Raw genomic sequence first — 20320 nt, 5'->3', positions numbered from 1 at the left:
TTATGAATTTCAATTAGATATGTTTAGAAAAATGTTGGCGAAAATGTATAAATGTTACTTTTTACGCTTTTAACTCAAAAAAAAGAACGTTTAGTTTTGTGTTTTGTTAGAAAAGAAATTGCACTTATTGTCTCTAGTGTAAAGTGCAAAGTAGTTACCACAGAACAAAAGGTATTTAGTTTTATTCGCAAAATAACGTGCTCTAAGCTTCTCTTAACACAATGACTTTAAATTGTTGAAAGGAAAATCCAAAAGATTTTAAAATTTCCATTAAAAAATGCAATCAAAGTTTCCCTTTACGGCCGCATTGGCGCTCTAGTGTGACCGCAGAAAAATACCACAAAACGACAGACTCAAAAATGTACTACAAATCACATACGACCAAACAAACGGCAGTCGTCGATAAATTTTCAAATCGTTCGGTTGCGGAGCGGATACGTTTTGAGTGTTTTAGTCCTAACAACAACATTGCCGCTCGGACGCATTGCGGCATTTTATTGATTCGCGACGACGCGATAATCCTCGAGATAATCAAGCGTTGCTTTAGCTTTCAGCCATCAGATCAATTTTACCAATAAAGCACATTTTATATGTCCCGTTGTACGCCAATTGTAATTGCCTTTGCGCGGGTGTAAAGTGCACGTGTGTGTGTGTGTCAAGGATTACGGCTAAATTGTAACTGTTTCGCGTGGACATGTGTGTGTGCGTGGGAGTTTGATGGAAACCGAAAAGTTATAAACAAATGCTGAGTGTCACAAAAGGTGAGAAATCGAAAGCGGTGACTTGCGGCACTAGAGCTCCAATCAATGTAGAAACCACCCTCCAAAAAGCGTCTGTTTACCCTGTCAAAAAAAAAAAAAAAAGGATGAGGAAAACCGGATTTCTCAGTCTCGAACAAAGGAAATTGGGTGTCTTTCTGGGCTCGGGGATCCCAATTAAGTTATCCGTCTAGACTGATTCTGCACTCGATTCGCAATGGGATTGGTTATAAATAAAACCAGCATAGGAATCGGAGCAGACAAAGTGTTACAAAATTGCAAACGGCAGAGGGTAAATAATGGACATGCAGGCGTCTTGTCTTTAATTTATGCAGCTCATCTTTATTTAGCCCTACTCGATTCCCAGCTTATGCCCACCACTCACCATTCATTGAGAATCGTTTCATCTTTTATGTACCATACTACCATACTACCATACCACAGCATATTATAACATACTATAGCTCATATCTTTAATGGGGGGCACGCTAAACCCGTTTAGGCATCTCGTTTTGGTTTCATTTCCACTTTTGTTGTGCCATGCAATTCGCTTTTATTTGCGCTCGCCGAGTGCTGGCATTGTATAATTCAATTTAAATTGATTTTTTCATTGTTGCGGTGTCCGTTTCACTTTTCTCGCGCAACGGGCGCTTACTATTCTACTCTTATTATCCCCATTCCCATCCTCATCCCCACCTTGGAGCCCCCTTCTTATCCAACCATCTGGATTTTGGGTCCCCTGTTTGCTGTTTGTTTCTACTATTGAATTTTCGCACGCCTGTTATTTCTACAACAGCTATGTGGTAATTAGAAGCCATTGGTCTCAGTCGCTTTCAATTCACTTAGCACACTTTGCTTTTACTTTAATTTGTCAGTATATGTTAATATTTTAAATAAATGCGATCAGTTTATAGTTGTCTACAGCATTTAATTAAGTTATTATGTGTCTCGGTTGTATTTAACTCATACAGTAAAACTATGCTGATATGGTTAACGCTTAAGTAATAAATATAATAATATTATAATAATATAACCATAACGAGACCAGGAAACAATGCCTAATCGATTATAATCAAAATGTTACTAGCAAATGTTCTTGGGAAAATAACTACGGATTAGAAATTTTCAAAACAAACATTTTTCTGCTTTTAAATTCGTATACTGATTGCAATTTATTCTTCTCACTACTTTAATGACCTTACTCAATTCTTCAGAAAAAACATTACCATTTTTTGGACAGGTAGTAAATCTATTTCGGGTGAGATTTTATTTCCTTGCGTTTCGCGTCGAATTTAGTTATCCACACTAACTTTTCGATTAGGATCTGACTTTGGCACAAACATATTTCTGGAATTCCATTACCCAGATTCTGTTCTCATGGTGATTGTTTTTTGCTAATTTGCAACTTTTCGACATTAGCTCGTAGCATTTCAAGAATCATTCACCTCATTTGCATGGACAGCCCATTTCACTGGCAGGGGGACAGCTGGAGCGGGCAAAAATTCTCCCATAATCATAACAATCGATATGCTATCAGATGTAATGGCCCAAAATTGAAAGCCTCGTCATCGGTGGTCAAGTGGCCACTGGCCAGGTTGCCCATGGAGCTGAAAGGATTTGGTGTGGGGTTTCAATATTAGAGGCCTGCCAGGCAGGTTCATTGACTTCCCCGGGGTGCTTTAGACGACCGGGGATGATGGTGACGATGATGATGACGTTGACGGAACCGCAACAGTTACTGCAGCAACTAAAGCAACAAAAACCCGGCCAAAACAGCAATAGCAGCAACAAAGCCAGTGGCACTTGCACTCAACAGCTGGCAAAAAAAAAAGAAAATCAAATACCAACCACAAAAAAATAAACCAACAAAAAGTCCGGAAGAAGAGCCAAGTTCTGGGGTGTTTTGTAACTTTGAATACTCCTGATGAGTTTTCCCAAACATTTTTGAATTGTTAGATACGTTTTGTCAATTTATATTTGGACATTTTGGGTTGACTTTCTTGAAGGAGGAATACATAATCCAATAACTAACTATTTGTTGTGTAAGTGGTTTAATCAATTCAATTCAGAGAGGCTATATTACTTGTAGCAAATAGTATAAGAATCATTTCAAATATTTATAGAATCAACTAAATTGCATAACAAACTAGTTTGGCATTTAAAAACCGGTTCTGAATCGTAAGTGCAAATACGTTCCATTTCTAAACCATCCGATGAGTAATTTATTATTAAATCGTAAATCTTTCGATGAAGGTATCTACTCGTATGCCATGAGAAATTCCTTATACCCTCACATGAAGTGTATGAACCAAAACAATGAAAGAGATTTCAATGCAGGAATTTCCATTACAAATGTTGCGGTTGTTAATGTTATTGTTGCTGCCACCGAATTCTGGTTTTGTCAACCGTCGTTGGGGGCCATTGGAGCTCTATACGACAAACGGAGGATTGGGGTCTTGAAACGGGAAAACAGCACTGCACTCTCGACAGCAACTGGCAATTTGACAAACGTAGCACGCACTTGGCCGGAATGGGGCTTCCATTGGAGGAGAATCGTCGTCGTTGGTGCGCGTTTAGGCCGAGTGCAAAACTCAAATGTCGCTTTGGCTTCGAGTGCTGCCAACAAGCCGGCAGGATGCAATTGACCCGAAAACCGAACACTGAAAACCAAGTGGACAAGCGGGGGCAAGGAGCCACCATCACCACCATAACCACCACCACCAATGTGCACTGCAGGCCGCAGAAACTCGTTCGAGTTGATTTGGCATCTTTGTATTCATCTTGTGGTTCAATGAGTCAGGCCCCGCAGTCTGGTCCGGGTTTTCGATGCTTGACAACGTTCCGTCTGCCGTTCACCCGGCCATTCCTTTCAGTCCGAAAGCCGAAAAAACCTCCTCCGCTCCGAGTCGGAATCTCTGCCCTCAATCGCTCGGCCAACGGGTGCCAGATGGCCACTTGGCAGGCCGTAAATGCAAAAGGGGATTGGCCTGGGGATGGAGGCCATAATAAAGGACTTCGAGTGCAGATGTTCTGATCCATTCAGAATTCAACTTTTCTGCAGAGGTGCTGGAACACAGTTATCAATATACACAGCGCATTAAAACTTTGCAGACTGCTATATGCAGTTTAATCTGTATGAACAAAATGCGGAATCATTTATCAGCAGGAATATAATACATGGTTGGTATTCCAGGATTCAATTTAGACACAAAATATTTAGCTGTTTCTGCCATCACTTTTTGGTTGGTAAACGATTATCTAGAGTGCATGCCAAACTTTGATCCTAATTCCTGCTAATGCCTTCACTTGCACTTGTTCCGCACTCCGTCGCCGTCGCCGTCGCCATCATCATAATTATCATCATCGTCTTTGTGGCCCATCTACGTTGTCGTTTGTCGGTCGTCGCCGTCTCATTTGCGTGGGCTTATACTTAGCAACAAACAACAAAACAACAAAAAGAGGACTGAACACTGAACACTGAAGACAAGAACAGGCAGTGGCAACAACTTTTTCAAGGGCCTGTGCCAATTCTCGATTGCTCTCTTTTCCGTCTCTGTTTTGTTCGCCATTTCTCCTCGGTCTTGGCGCTCCCTTTTATGGCTGCTTTACTTGGCAATCGATAAACAACGACCTTCTGCCGCACAACACCCCCCACTTGGTCCCAGTAAAATGGCTGGAAGTCACTGGGATTACTTGGAGGAGCATTCTCCAGTGTTCTGGTCGGGTTCCTTTGTCTTGTCCCGTTTAGGAGAGCTTATTCGCCACTTGAAGCTGCCAGCCAAGTCAGCCACTCGAGATGCACTCTCTCACTTCTTCCCACTTCATCCAACCACCCATCTTCCATCACTCATCAGCCATCAGGGACCTGGCCTTCTGGCTTTATCCTTCTTATACTCCGGCTTCTGCTCCTGCTTCTGCTCATTCTGCCACTTGTTTCCAGGCATTTTTCAAAGTTAATTGCTTGCTCGCTGGCAGTCGGCCGAGAAAAAGTCCTGAAAGTCCGTCGAGGGCGAGTCCTCTCCAGAGGCTAAACAAAAGCCAAACTCCAAGCCAAGAATTCTAACTGAATCTACTGACATTCATTATCTCATCAGGCGGAAAATTCAAAATTATAAAATGTGGATTAAAACCCGTCGAGATTCTATAACTCGTACTAAGCAGCCTAGAATTTTCTCAATATAAATAAACACAAGTTAAGAAAATAACATTAACAAACTAAATCAGCATTTTGCCTTAATTATATTATATAACATAGACTATAACTATGAGATAAACGTTGACATAAAGAAGTCCAATGTCACGAATCAACAATTATCACCAACCAATTACCAACTAAATTGCTTTTTAAATCATTAAATGACGTTCCTCTGCGTTAAAAGTAAGTTTTAAGCGAACGAAGTGCTCTTAAATTTCCTGATCCCACTTCTGGACTGGAATAAACACCTTAAGTGAGTTCGCAGACTAATGCCAAAGTAAAGATTTCCACGTTGTGGTTGTAAAGGAACCGAAATGGGTTCGCCAATAGCCAAAGACGTTCAAGAACTTTACAACAAATTAAAAAAATATTATGTGCCATATTAAATGCCATAAAAGATAGTGGAACACAATAGTGCACACGAAATAACTTTTAAGTAGTTGGTAAGTGGTTGGTTGCAAATAACATTTTAAAATGGCGTAATTAGGAAAAAAGTATAAGATAGATGCAATAGATTTAATCATGCAAGGAAAACCTACTTACACATTTTTCCAACAAGTCATCACACTTTTCATTCAGTCGGGATTTCTTTCTCAAATAATCGCAAGAAGCAACAGAAATAATTAATAAGTACAGCTGTCAACACTTGAGTAAAAAGCAACAACCCAAAGCAATTCTTTCCTACCTTTGACAAACAGGAGGAACCAACGGGAATCCCAGTTGATGCTTCCCACCTCACCCAGCTGTAAAACAAAACTAATTCCAGCTGCTGCTCCAAGCCAAGATGAGAAAAAGGGGCGACTTGGCGCACACCTCCGCACTCCAAGGCGCTCTAAGGGGGTGACCTGGAGGAGCAGGGGAGGGGTTTACAGGTGAGGGGCGGTGATTACATGGCGCTGCTGTTGACGGCGCCGACAAAGCAAATACTAAGGCCAAAACTGGTCAACAGAACGGAGCCATCAGCAACTTGGACGAATGGATCGCAGCTGTCTTACTAGGGATGCATTTTATGGCTTATTTAAAAAAAGCTAAAAAAAATATTTAAAATACCTACAAATATTTCATTTTGTTTTATATTACGTACATTCCTATTTTGTTTTAATTTTGACTGTGTTGTGGTGGTTAAACATTTTTCAACCAAATGGTTTGGCATTCCTTTTATATCAGCAAAACAGAAAAATATGCAGACGCTTTAAAACTTGAACAAAAACTTATCAAGTTCATTGTGATTATCTGAATATTTGAAGTCTGCTTTTGTTCACATTTTTCTTTGCCCCATGCCCCATATACAAATTTATTCCCCAGAGCTCATTTGCTATTAAAGACAAACTTATACTTTAAGAAATAACTGTGTAGCTGAAATACTTTGTAAACTTAAATACTTATACTTTTAGAAATAACTTTGTAGCTAAAATATTTTACTTTTGACCATAGGGATATCATGTATCATTTACATGAAAAAAGAGAAAACAATGGATATCTACGGACCCTTTATGTTTTTTAGCTAGATTATATTTTATCATTTAATTTGTTAGCGTGTCCAAGTACACATCACTGGTGAAGGGACCTCCACTTGTTGGCGGGGGACGTGTGGCTGCTGCAATTGCCGGCTGCTTGCGAGCCGAGGTGAACCGAACAGAAGCCGAGTTCCGGCGGAGAGGAGAGCCTGCCACGATTCCTGAGGCTCCTCGTGGCGCGGCTCAGTTGCTTTCGGTCGCTGGCAGTGGGTGCGTCGCTGGGATCCTGCAGGCGGCTGTTCGATTTGATCCTTTTCGCGCCGGCAAGGACAACGCGAGTGGAAAAATACAAATAAATTGAGGCGGAAGCCTGGAGGACGGGGGAATTGTTACAGCAAATCAGAGTGAAAGGTCAACAATGGCTTTGTAGCTTTGTCTCTAATTACGAGTATTCCATTCAGAGCCAATAAAGGATTCAATCCGACGTGCATTCATTTAAATTAAGCGAGAGAAACGTGGAAACTTTTCGCATCCTTTTTATAGCAGCATTGTGTGAAACAAGGAAAAACTTTTAGCCCAGCGTTTTGCGAGTGTCCGCTTGGTTGTGTCGTTGTCTGTGTTTGTTTCTCTGTCTGTGTCTGTGTGCAGGCGCTGATTTATGTGTTTTGTCCTTGTTCCGCGCCAGGACGAAAGGACTTTTTGCCATCCCGATTCGTGTGTAAGTTGGTAATGTAAGTTTATGTAATAGACATGTAAATTGCAGTTTATTTTAAGGTATAACAATGAGAAATTCTGGGATGCGATTGCAAAATGGGTTTCTTGTGGTTGCTTAGGTGATTCATGCTGCTAAGATCTAATCTGTAAAGCTGTTGCAGTATATAAATAGCTTTGAAACTTTTTGGAAGTGTTATCGAACTTTTATATTTTTTTTTCCGTTAGTCTTTCAGCATTTCAATTTATTCAGATTAGCTATCTTGGAATTCCATTCCACTTTTTATTTTCCTGAATAAAGCTCGTAGTGACATTCGTATTAATTATAAGCCACACATCCTAATCAGCATTTCTGTGTAATGCATATTTTTCACATCGCATTGAATATCTTCATCAGTCCAGGAATAAAAACCTAGAGTTGATGCCCTAAGTTTCAGGTTTCTGCCACAAGCTGGGAATCATTCCCCTTTCAATTTCCTGGCCGCTTGTCACTGAAGACAGCTGGTGTATCGATTTCCACGATAAGTGTATTTTCCCGGTTTCGTGCCACTAAAATTAGCTGAATCAAACGCGACCCCCACAAAGACAAGAGTCTTCGGATGTCGGATGTCGGATGGCGACTTATGGAAGTCCGACTTCGACTACAACTCAACTCCATGCGGTTATTATTTATTTCCATTAGCTCATACTCAAATTTCCCCCATCCACGTTGGTTGGCGGATGGCGTGCTGGTGCTGTCAATTTTCCGGTGGCAGGTTTTTGGTTATTGCGATGTCATGTCATCATGCAATCGTATCGCTTTACCGCATAAACCGACTCGCACAAATAATCATTTGATTTCGATCCTCCCTCCCCCCGCGCGACATGGTGATCAGCCTGGAACAGCGTATATATAATATATACGAGTATGTACAAATTAGTACCAGGCGGCTGCTAATGATGCGTGAAGAGAAACAAGCGGGGAGTGTGCCATGAATTGGCCAAAAGGTATGGGACACGTCGCCGATGGATGTTCCGGATGGATGTTCCATTATTATCGGAGTTATCCCGGTTAGCCACGGCTCGCTGTTGGCCATGTGTCATTCGGCTTTGGCCGCGGTTACACTTGGTTGGCGGGCACAAAAGCTTCCATAGTAATAAGCTGGCGTTTTAGCGTTTTGCTAAATAGTGCAGAACCCGCTCTGGACTTAAATGGTCATCTTTGACCAATCATCGTTGAACATTGAAATCGGTCGCCATGGAATTCGTTTGGAAATCGGTTGGCAGAAGGCAACAATTGATACGTGAGTGAAAATGCAGCCACAGAATATTCAAAAAAGTCATTTGATTCCATTTGTAACTTAGCAAACTTCGTTTGCAATTTGCAAATGACTAGCAGCCATTAATTCAAACACCATTTAATTGGCTCTGGCAATTATGAAATAAAAGTCCAAATATAAACAGCATTATAAATTATGTTGTTATTTATGTGAGCTTAATTAATAATAATAAAAGCTGAAAATTTGCACATCGAAGCAAAAATGCATTTTCGCTTGCAAATTTGTAGTAACCATAAACATCGTTTAACGTAAAGTAATTATTTTGTATTTCAATGAGAACATTTTCTGCCAACGTAGGCCTAAATTCGTATTTCCTACCGAACTGGTAGTACTTTTTATATAAAACGACTTTATCATAAATCATGTTGGAATATATACCAATAAAGAGGGCAAAATTATAAACCCTATTATAAGCGTACATACGTTTTCTACCAACAAATTGTATAAACGGTGATATAAAACGGTCTGTGGTTCCTAAACTTCCTAAGAAATTTTTCGTTATTCGAAGGGAATCCGCTTTGGAGACCTCAACACCTTCAAACTCGCAATTAGTTAACACTTTAAACCAACAGTGAGTCAGAACTTTTATTTCGTTAGGTAAACAGAAAGGAGACAATAGACCCACTTCACATCAGTCTAGTATCTGGATCTTTGGGCAGCGAATGGTGTCAAACGGCTTGAGGGGTTCCAATTCACTCAAAGTTCTCACCATATGAGGACCTATGTTATTTTTACTTATATGGAAGCGATCGGTAACTGTAAACCTGCTTTATATACATTACAAACTAGGGGAGTGAGTCTTTTCCCACCGTTTAGCTCCATGAAATTGAAACGGAAAATTTCATAATCAAAGCCATAAACGTTGTTATTGTTCGCAATGCTACCCAAGACCTCCGCCCATTTTCCTTTTGTCTTGGTCTTGCGTGAAAAATATGGAAAACAAAAAACAAGAATTAATTTTCATTTCATTTTCCTCTGCGTACTTTTCGCCAAACAATGCAAAAACCAGACCAACTCAAACGCCAAGAAACCTTCCGCACAATGTAAAAAGTCTCACGTTCCGGGAAAAAACTCTCACATTTTATGAGGCGACTTGTGCTTTGTCAGCATCTAAAGCATTTTATAGCTTTTGGCGTTAAGGTCTTAGTCCAAGCCATATCAATAAACTAATGGGGGAACCCCTACTAAATGGAATCATAAATGGTTGAAATGGTCGCCTTAAGGAAATTGAGAAAATCAAGAAATTTCTGTTGGCATATTTAAAGTAAAAAATCAACATTGGGTTTTTATCTACTTTTCCATCATAAACCGAACATAATAAATACAGCTTTTAAAGCATCAAAGTCATAAAAAAGAATGCATGGCTGCTTTTCAGTCATTCTGCAGACACATTTAGCTTCAAAAGCAGGGTAATATGAAATTATTTGCAATAATCTGATTGGCGCAATCAACACGGCTTGCATAGAGATTCCATTAATTAGTGGCAAATCAATTGGACTCACCTAATTGGCAAAATGTACCGTGGTCTATTTGATTAGTGTTCAAGTGCCTGGAACGGAAGAGCTCTCTACTTATCTCTCTGTGTGGACCACTTTTATCCCAATCAGTTGCAGATATTAGCAAATGAGTTTTGATTGCTTAATAACCGAAACCGCTAGAGCAAATCAACCATAAACCATAGCGATCGAGGAGCAACTTTCTCCTCATCAGCGATGGTGGGTCGCCATTCCTGTGGGAAGTTGGTAACCCATCGATATTGATATGTGGTTATAACGTATGCTCCAGTACCGCATATAGCTCCGCTCGTATATTGTTTTTCCTGTTGACATTTAATCAACATTGGCGCTACTCCCGCTGGCTTTTCCCTCCCACCGCGCCACCCAATCCCTATATGGTCCGGACTCCGGACTGCCGTGTTTTTGGCCAAGTTTATGGGCACAGCCAGTACGGTTTTTGCTTTTTTCTTTTTTTTCTTGTACCTTGATCCATATGTCACGTATGGCGTCGCTGCATAAGTGAGTAAGTGTGAATTCGACGGGCTAGCTCCAAAGTTCTGCTTGTCTAACGGCATCAAGTCCATAGCTTTATACACAGCTATGTATGTACATGCTTGCATATGTACATCCATGCTCCTCGGTCCCCTCCAAAATTTACTCGTTCGCTTCGTTGGCTTGCCATTAACAGGGGGCCCTTCAGCAGCGGGAGTGCTTTTTTCAAATTCTTTTATTTTGGTTCCATTTACTCAATTGTGGCTGAGTCGCCAAAGGTGTGATATGTGGGGAGCGACTTTGTTTTATGGGTTGTGGAACATAAAATAGAAAAGCATAAATCTTAAGCAGAAAGCAACGGGTAGGTTTTAATGAGATTTCTAACACAAGGGTAATATTTTTAGATGTCGTGTTGTACCGCACAGAAATTTAAAAAGAATAACAAAAGGGGTTTTGTTGAGAAAAATTTAGAACATGTATACCATGTTTATAAGTAATTGATAGTTGTAACTATAAGTTTTATGTATAATTGCGTGTACTAAAAGGTAATTGCTTTCCATAAATTAGTTAGCTAAGTGTGCTATTATAATCCAAACAAAGCTTCTTGCAACTATGGATTCCAAGTACACCCACAATTTACTGCTATGCGTCTTTTGATGGTGAAAATGCAATTATAAGATGCGAAATGAAAAGTGGAACAATCTTGATTACAGAAATCTTAAGCTAGATCTTGACAACTTCCTCTGGTAATTGCCCTCCATATGTCGCCCCCACCCGAAACTACTCATCATTTGTAGGCCTGCTTTTGGTTTTTGCTCCGCTGACTATGCTAATGACCTGCTATAGTTTGGCCCAAGTTGGCCCGGATGGTCTAAAGTTATTTTTTTGACTTGTTTCTTTTAAGTCTCATATGATTATATGGTGGGCACATGCCAAGCCCACACGCTCTACTGGCGGCTTAACCGGCGCATTACTCATGCTCATCTGCTCCGGAAAATTGCCATAACTGGTTGTTCACCCCTCTGTGCCCCTTCGGTCGCTCTGGTCGCTTTGGTTGCTTTGGTAGCTCTGGTGCAACGTTAGTTTCTTTAATTAAAAAAGCATGAACTCTTTGTAAAGTTCTGGGACCTTGCTAAACTCCTTGCCCCTTTGGCGTGGCTCTCATTGCCCATTTCTCTGACATTGGCAAATGAGGAGCAGGGGGGACCTCAGCTGCCACTCCAAAAGTCCGAAGTCAGAATTGAAATTTGTTTTAGAATACTTTGGTTAAGTTTTAAGCAACGTCCTAAAGTTCTTATAGGCTTTATAAATGCTGAACTTAATTTTAGATAATTTGCGAACAGCCAATATTATTGCGCACCTTTTAACTTCCAAGGTGTTGTTATAATCTGTTTTAAAGCAACCATACAACTTTGTTACTAATAGTTTCTATAGGCTATAGAAGGGTATAAAAACTGCGGTTTGTTCACCTCGATTTTACATTTACGTTTTTTCTTCGCTTTTTTGGGTAACTTTTCGTTTGCCGCTAAGAAAACAGTTTTTTAACCATTTCAGTTTGTTGAGGCCCTCTTTTCCTTTTGCCTTCAGCTGCAGCTGCAATTTCCGTGCCATTTATGCAAACTATTGTTTTTGTTCTTGTTGTTTTTTGGCCCTCCAACGTTTACCATTTTTAAACTGAATTTACGTTCACAGTTGCCGCCTTCTGTCCTCTTTCTTGGCCTTCTTTTTCGGCTTTCTCAGGTGATTGCAGTGACTTTCAATTAATTTTTTCAAGAAACTTTTAATTAAAAGGAAATTACTTTTTTGCCATTTAAAGGTGTCGTGATCGTGATTATGTTTCTACATAAATAATGGCAAAAAGCGACTAATTTGTTTCCATTTTCAATTGAAGAAAAGTTTGTGAACTAAAATTCGATTGGAAAAGTATTATGAAATTGAATAACAGCGATACAAAAGTTCCACTTCCACCTATAAAAAGAGGAAAATAGCTAACAGCAAAGTTTACAATTGATTCGTAGGGCTTTCAGAAAAGTTTTTCATACACAAAAACTACAAATTTGGTTGGCAGGAGAATAAAGAAAAGCAACCGAGCCAACCAATACATCACAGACACAATGTATAACAGGGGATTAGACTATTAGATACCCTTTGAGGTATAGGCTTTTATTTACTTCAGCCATACACTTTACACTATATAAGTAATATATAAAATAAGATATAAACAATAAAATAAAGAAAATATATCATGTGATGCCTTGAGTCAATATACCCTCTTACATACCCTTGCTTTTCCCACTCAACAGGGTGGAAAATATATCCATTTGCATTGAAAGCATTCACATGGGCGCCTCAAGTTGCAACTTCAAACGAAATTAAGCTCCTTCAGGGGGATTTCAAGGGGTCAATGGGGGCGCAAGAGGGAATAGAAAACAGCACAGCAAAGGGCAAGGACGAAAAGAAACTGGGATATCAGCAAAGCTGACTTTTTGAGTTGGGTCCCATGTTGAATAGGAGGGATAGATGGAATATCACACAAACTCGAACACCCACAATCAGCAAAAGACAGGAAAGGAGGGAACTATGGCAAAAGGAAACAAAACAAAGTCATTTTCCAATTCGAAATTATATTGGGCAGAAGGAGCAAAGTGACGGAAAGCAGCCACAGAAAAAAAGGATAACACGTCTAAGGAAACCGAAGGAGCTATACGTGCTGACTCCCAGATGAAGGATGTCATCCTTTCGGCGCTGGCAAAATGGTTGACAAAGTGCAATTTGCAATGGAATCAAATTTGTCAGAAAACTCTTCTCAAAATTCGTGTTGACAGCAGCACAAAGAAAAATCGTGGTATTTCTAAAATAGTTGCACGGTAGAAAACATCATAATATTTTTGTAAAATAAATTATGCGTATAAATGAACCTTTAAACTAATTAGGTAAACTGCGTCTACATTTTCGGTTCATTTCTTTTAAACTTATGTAGATGTTTGATATTCGAATTCGCCATTTTTCTGAAACAAAATGTGTTTCTGTGCACTTTTGCTGGATAAATGTACTGGGAAAACTCTTTGATGGGGGTCAAGGACGAGCTGCCCGGAGCAGTTGACGCTTGCCATCTTCGGTTTCCTTTGGGCAGGAAGTTATTTAGCTTCTTGGGTCGGAAGGAAGTGAAAATATTCGACTAATTGAAATAATTGAGGCAAACTTTGTTGGGAATTGTTGCTGAAGAGAACTTTTACAGTATCAGCAGAGATCTCAAAACGCTGGTTTCTCCACAGCCAGAATCCCTAACAATTTCTCCCATCTGGGCATTTTCTAGAGAGCTTAAGCTTTGGTTTCTCTGTTCTTTTATTATTATTTTTTTCTGCAGCACGCTTGCCACATTTCTCTGTGGAGCGAAAATGAATGGGGGAATGAATGGGGCTCTTGGGACAGGGGAACCGCTTAAATTACCATAAGAGTGGTTTGAGGAGGGGCTATGTGAGTGGGGGCCACGGTGGTTCCGTTGGGTGACAGGTGGTGGCTTGTGGCAACATCAGTTAATGTCCGCTGATTAGCATAGGACCCCTTTTTAGTCCAGTGGAACATTTGAATGGATGCAACGAAGCTGCTGCTCGCTGGACCTTAAATGCTTTTAAATTTTAATTAAATTGAATTCAACGTTCAGTTGGCAGGAGATCATGTTTTTCTCTGCGTTTCGAACTGAAATAAAAACCTAAATTACGGAGAATGGCAAATAAAAGTGAATAAATCATGTGCAGCTGTGGAAATTGTTAACTTGTTCAACATGCCTTTTTGTCTCTCATTTGTGGGGCATTAATTTATTTGCCCGCAATGGGTTGGCCATGGATTGTGTGGAGTTCATAGCTTTATTACGGTAGAGAAAGTTTGTGGCAAACTATGCAATAATTTCATCATTGCAAAAAGTTCTGCGCGCATGTGAAGAGTTTTTGATTGAGTTTTCAGTTTGCATAGTTCGTTTCGTTGGTTTGACTTGCGGGGCTGGGCAATCCCGAAATGCTGACTTTTCAGTGCTGAACTCTGAACTTAATCACGAATCACAGAAGATTATGGATTTCAACATTTTTTGTCAAGTTTAAATATGTATGGCTTTGACATTGTGAGAGTTAGATATCTTTATCTTTTTCGTTCTATTGCACATTTTCTTGCTTGAATTTAAGAGGCATACAAGCACCTTGCTTAGAATTTCACTTATTCCTGACAAGCATTTATGCATTCCTTACACCAGGCCCCAGGCACTTGCTCCCCTTCCTCGCACTTGTTATGGTTTAATTAAATTCTCCACTAAACTTCCTGCCCTCTTCCGTATAAAATATTCAAACACTCTTGCGGCAAGGACAGCCCAGACAGGATTAGTGAGGGGAAAATAAAATCAGAGGCCGGATTCAGCTTGGTATAAATGTGTGGGAAGCTACCTATTTTTAACGTTTTGTGCATGTATAAGCGGCTTAAATGCTGGTTATTTTGGATTAAATGCCGTGCAGATAAACAAATGCAGACTTGGAGTATCATAATATTTTCTTTCTGTTAGCTATCTATAATAAATCTTATTATACCGTTGCAGATGTAGAAAACAGTCCAAGTAAAGAAGAAGCCCAGCAGCGAGATCTTTCCGGGGAATCCCTGCCGGGGACAAGCAAGCGCAGTCCACTGACGAGGATGTCGTTCAAGCTCTTTCGCCGCGGATCGGCGCGCTGCATCGGTCTGCTATCGGCGTTCGTAACGATCCTGCTCTGCCTCTACTACATCTCCATTGGCCAGCCCAATCCAACGCCCATTTCCGAGACGGGTGCCCCATCGGCGGCATTGCGGGGATCGCCACTTAGTGGTCTAACTGGTTTCAGCGTCGGCGGAGGTGCATCCTCGATCATCCACCAACAGAAGCAGCACATGGTGATCGCCTCAAACCAAAAGAGATCATCGGACACAAAGTCGGCGCAACCATCGGGATCGACGGAAGTTCAATCAGAGGAGCAGTACACCAACGGTAACTGGGGCGACAAGTGCTATGAACTGATTCAGAGCAATACGAACGTAACGGCTAGCGAGGAGCACAGCAAGTTTGACTTTCAAGTAAGTGGCTCTTCTGTTCATTTGGGAAACACATTAAAAATACAATTATTACAGCCGGAATGGATGCGATCGAAGGAGTACTGGGATCGTGGCTTTGAGGAGCGATTTGATGCGCAGAAGAAGGACAAGCAGCGCCCGCCACTGAAGATCATAGTGGTGCCGCACTCCCATAATGATCCTGGCTGGCTAAAGACCTTCACGAACTACTTTCAATCGGATTCCCGGCAAATCCTCAACCTACTTGTGACCAAGATGCAGGAATACACAGACATGACGTTCATTTGGTCGGAGATCAGTTTCCTCCAGCTGTGGTGGGATCAGGCGCATCCCACCAAACAGCGAGCACTAAAGCGTTTGATCGACGCTGGTCGCATTGAGATCACCACTGGTGGATGGGTGATGACGGATGAGGCGAATGTCCACATCTATCCGATGCTAGATCAGCTCATCGAGGGCCATCAGTGGCTAAAAAACAACCTTAATGTCACACCGAAAGTGGGCTGGTCCATAGATCCATTTGGTCATGGCAGCACTGTGCCTTATTTGCTGTCCGGAGCGAATTTCGAGGGAGCCATCATCCAGCGGATTCATTACGCCTGGAAGCAGTGGTTTGCACGCCAGCAGTCGGGTGACTTCATCTGGAAACCCTATTGGAGAAGTAGAAAAGACAAGGATAGTGTAACTGGTAGCCTGCTCACTCACAACATGCCCTTCGATATTTACTCGATTAAGGGATCGTGCGGCCCACATCCCTTCATCTGTCTAAACTTTGACTTCCGCAAAATTCCGGGCGAGTACACCGAGTACTCAGTTAAGGCGCAGTTCATTACTGACGACAATCTAGAGTCAAAAGCGCAGCTGCTGTTGGAGCAATATGCCCGGACTGCCTCGCTGTTTCCACATAACGTGGCCCTCATTCCAGTGGGCGATGACTTTCGATACAACAAGGATCGCGAGGTGGATCAGCAGTATCAGAACTACAAGAAGCTAATTGATCACATCATGGCCAATCGAAGGCTTTACAATGCTGATATCCGATTTGGCACTCCCAGTGATTATTTCGAGGCCATCAAGGAGCGCATGAAGGATCGTAGCCCAGGATTTCCCACCTTTAAGGGTGACTTTTTTGTTTATTCCGATATTTTTTCGGAGGGCAGGCCGGCATACTGGTCAGGCTACTTCACCACACGTCCGTTCTACAAGCTCCTGAGCTCCGAGCTGGAACATCAGTTGCGATCCGCAGAAATTGTTTTCACCCTGGCCTACAACACTGCTCGTCAAGCGAAGCGCGAGAATGCGATTAAGATATACGAGAAGAACTACGAGCTTATCATTAACGCAAGGCGGAATTTGGGGCTGTTCCAGCACCACGATGCCATTACTGGTACTTCCAAGGCAGCGGTAATGAGGGATTATGCAATGCGCCTGTTCGAGAGCACTCAGAACATGGTAAAGATGCAGGAATCCTGCCTAGAGCTCCTCCTTCAAAAGGGCCAGCCTCGACATCACGGTTTCCTACTCAGCGAATTTGAGCGGGATAACTTTAACAAGCTGCCGCGCAAGATGCCAATTCAGATGGCCAACGGGGACGAATCCACGCCTACTGTTCCGGCGGGAGAAGGCGGAGCCGCCGGGTCAGCTTCCACCGGTTCGATTGGCAGCTTTGTCCTGTACAATTCGCTGGCCCAGAAGCGGTTGGAAGTCGTCACGCTACGCGTCCAACACCCCAATGTAAAGATACTTAACGACAAAGGTGTAGAATTGAATCACATCCAGATCAATCCAGTGTGGAACATCACCGATACCTATGAACAGGGTCTGGGCACATCCGTATCTGGCACTGTGGGTCGCATTCGCACCTCGACGCGCCAGTTCGAGGTGATGTTCGTGGCGGAGCTGGAACCTTTATCTCTGAGCACTTATCGCGTCCAGGTGGACGAGGTCAACTTCAAGCGAAACATAGCAACTATATACTGCGACGATTGCACGGAATCGCAACCAGCAGCAGTGAGTCCGGCTGAAGAAGCTGAATCCCCACCGGCTGCAGTTTTTGAGGCGCGTGCCAAGCCAGCGGGTGAGTTTCGATGAAAATGAATAAATTCAACAAGTTACAATAACGTGTATTATACAGGCGATATACAGTTGGAGAATCCTCACATGCGATTGCTGTTCGACGAGAAGAGCGGTTTTCTGAAGACCATCACGCGTAAGAACCAGAAGAAGGAGTTGCTCAAGCCGCTTCAATGCAACATCAAGTTTGCCGCTTACCGCAGTGCCCAATTCCACTCTGGTGCATATCTCTTCAAGACCGATCCCGAGCAGAGTGAGGCCGAGAAGGAAGTGCTAGAGGGCTATACGGACGTGCGCATCATTATCACCTCGGGTCCAATAGCTAGCGATGTGACTGTCATTTATGGACCCTTTTTGGCGCACACAGTGCGCATCTTCAATACAAGAACTCACCTGGATGCAGCCATTTATGTTGAGAATGATATAGATTTCGAACCCCCGCCCAAGAATCGCGAGACGGAGCTGTTTATGCGATTTGTCACCAACATAGATAACATAGCTCAAGTTCCGATGCAGCGGGATCCACTTAAGGAACCAGTCGATGCGGCTACCATGCCGGAGCTTCCCGTCTTTTACAGCGATCAGAACGGTTTCCAGTATCATGAGTAAGTCAAGTCACTCAGGAAAAAATTGCAGAAAAAAACCGTTTCTAATTTTGTCCTCCACACTATTAGACGTATCAAAGTGCCGGCAATTGGCATCGAGGGCAACTACTTCCCGATCACCTCGGGCGCTTTTATTCAGGACAGTCGCGTTCGCCTCACTCTGTTGACCACTCATGCCCAAGGAGCGGCCAGCTATGAGCCTGGACAGCTGGAGGTAATGCTGGATCGGCGCACACTGTACGACGATTATCGGGGAATGGGTGAAGGCGTCGTGGACAGCCGTCTGACGCGGCACAAGTTCTGGCTGCTCGTGGAGGACCTCCCGAGTGGCCAGCATGTGACTCAGCCACCGAGCTACAAGGTACTCAGTCAGCAGGCTCAGCACCTGGCAAATGCCTTGCGTTACCCGCCGAATCTGTACTTTGTAAGCAACCTGGAGCAGCCAGAACTGGCCTCTGCACTGCTGCCTTTGGTCAGGCTTTTACCTAAGGGACCGCTGCCCTGCGACGTGCACCTGACCACGCTGCGCACTTTATCCGATCCGGAGCTGCAACTGTTTCCGTCCGCCTCGGCGCTGCTAGTTTTGCATCGCCAAGGATTCGATTGCAGTGTGAGCGCTGGCAGGGAATTGTCTATGGACTCCATATGTCCTCTGTCCAGCAAGGGATTGGGTAATGTGCAACTAGGTCGGCTGAGCCTGCATACAATCGAAGCCACCAGTTTGACGGGGACGGAGCAAAAATCGACCAGGGAAAGCTTCCACATACGCTCTCTAGGCGAAATCAGTCTGGAACCAATGGAGCTGCGCACCTTCAACCTTACATTCCGCTCGGAGGTGTAAGGTGGCTACAGTCTATTCGGCGGAAATGGTTATCATATTTTTTATTTATTTTTGGGTTAGTTCTAATAGTTAGTGGTAAAAGCCAAGTGCAAAGTTTTCAGCTTTATTTAGTTCTCGTCACGTCTACTGTCTGTCTCCAACAGTTTTGAAAGTACAAAGCACACGACATAGTTATAAAGATACAATAGGGTGGTTAGGTTTTTTTTTGTTGAATCAAATGGAATGAAAGTTTATGAATAATTTTAATCATGTTCGTCTGTTTAAAAGGTCAAAGCGCAAGGAGAAATGAGGCTACGACTAGTTACTTGTTGACTTTTCCGAAAACTTATATTTCATTCAATAGGGTATAATTATACAAGCTACATATATGATCAAAGTTAAAAATGCTTAGGGGTAGCCAAAATATTCTTTTAGCTCATATAACCTTTTAAACTTCTTATTTATACAAATCGACCCACCCAAACAAACTTACAGCTTGACTTAGAGCGATAGGCCAAAATACCCAACTCGACTGCCTATAGCAATGCATTCCCCTTAATCCTCCCAGCTTCATACTTTAATATATATGTGCAATAAACTTGAACTAAATCGCAACATGGAAATGAAAAAGCTTAGGCTAAGAACTAGCTTGATTTTAGAATGAAATATTTAGACAGCAAATTAAATAAATTATCATTTTCGTTTGCGCGATTAGCGTTCGCATCGATTTGTTTAGACTGATTAGCCTAAAACGATTGCAAGATTGGCATGTAATATTAATCTCAATTATTCTATTCAATCCTAGCCCTTATCCAGAGTTAACCAAAACACAAGCGTATCTAGGATATAAGTTTTAAATGAGCAGCGTAGTGGGGTAGCAAAAATATAAGCCAAATATAACCTTACATTCACTAGCAATATTGTAAATAGTCGAATAGGATTTTCAGGCACGGTAAAAATAGCTCTAATATTCGATAAACCACTTAGAAATAAGCCCTCTCTCAGCTCTGGTATTGTCGTATACGAGAGTTATTCAAATAGTTACTACTGACTACAGAAACAAAGCATTCAATGGAAGCAAGACATACACTTTAGAATATTCAGAACGTAGGGATTAAAAGACGATATATGGGATGGATTACTTCTAACGGATAAAACTGTTTTGTGTATTTATTTATAAAAACTTATTACTATATATCTAATTGTATGGATACAAGAAAATAAAGTATTAAATGAAACCAATTGCGGAAAGTGTGTTTTTCATTGCAATGAATTGAAGGTTGTTGATTTCAATTCAAAGAAATAA

At 41.8% G+C, this 20320-nt stretch overlaps 1 protein-coding gene across 3 annotated transcripts; it reads left to right on the top strand.

The window, feature by feature from the left end:
- Window positions 1-407: 407 nt before the first annotated feature.
- On the top strand, window positions 408-20256 carry LOC120454703 (alpha-mannosidase 2). Of its 3 annotated transcripts, none has more exons than XM_039640240.1 (5): window positions 408-761; window positions 15011-15519; window positions 15574-17593; window positions 17651-18194; window positions 18264-20256. In XM_039640240.1, exons 1-5 carry the CDS (start codon window positions 743-745, stop codon window positions 19033-19035), a joined length of 3864 nt encoding a protein of 1287 aa, XP_039496174.1. In that variant the 5' UTR covers window positions 408-742; the 3' UTR covers window positions 19036-20256. The 3 variants fall into 3 exon arrangements, with proteins under 3 accessions (XP_039496174.1, XP_039496175.1, XP_039496173.1); XM_039640241.2 differs by lacking the exon at window positions 408-761 and adding an exon at window positions 7046-7128; XM_039640239.2 differs by lacking the exon at window positions 408-761 and adding an exon at window positions 8173-8404.
- Window positions 20257-20320: the final 64 nt, after the last annotated feature.

This window comes from Drosophila santomea, chromosome 3R (genome assembly GCF_016746245.2).
Source record: "Drosophila santomea strain STO CAGO 1482 chromosome 3R, Prin_Dsan_1.1, whole genome shotgun sequence".
In the NCBI taxonomy this organism is placed as follows: Eukaryota; Metazoa; Arthropoda; class Insecta; order Diptera; family Drosophilidae; genus Drosophila; species Drosophila santomea.
This window is presented reverse-complemented; position numbering and strand designations above follow the sequence as displayed.

What these genes read in the sequence shown, in the direction of transcription:
- LOC120454703 (XM_039640239.2), top strand. Translation starts at nt 8,359, where the DNA reads ATGGAATTCGTTTGGAAATCGGTTGGCAGAAGGCAACAATTGATAC. An exon ending in CAGAAGGCAACAATTGATAC is followed by an intron (nt 8,405 to 15,010) that starts GTGAGTGAAAAT and finishes ATACCGTTGCAG; the next exon opens with ATGTAGAAAACAGTCCAAGT. An exon ending in GGCGCGTGCCAAGCCAGCGG is followed by an intron (nt 17,594 to 17,650) that starts GTGAGTTTCGAT and finishes TGTATTATACAG; the next exon opens with GCGATATACAGTTGGAGAAT.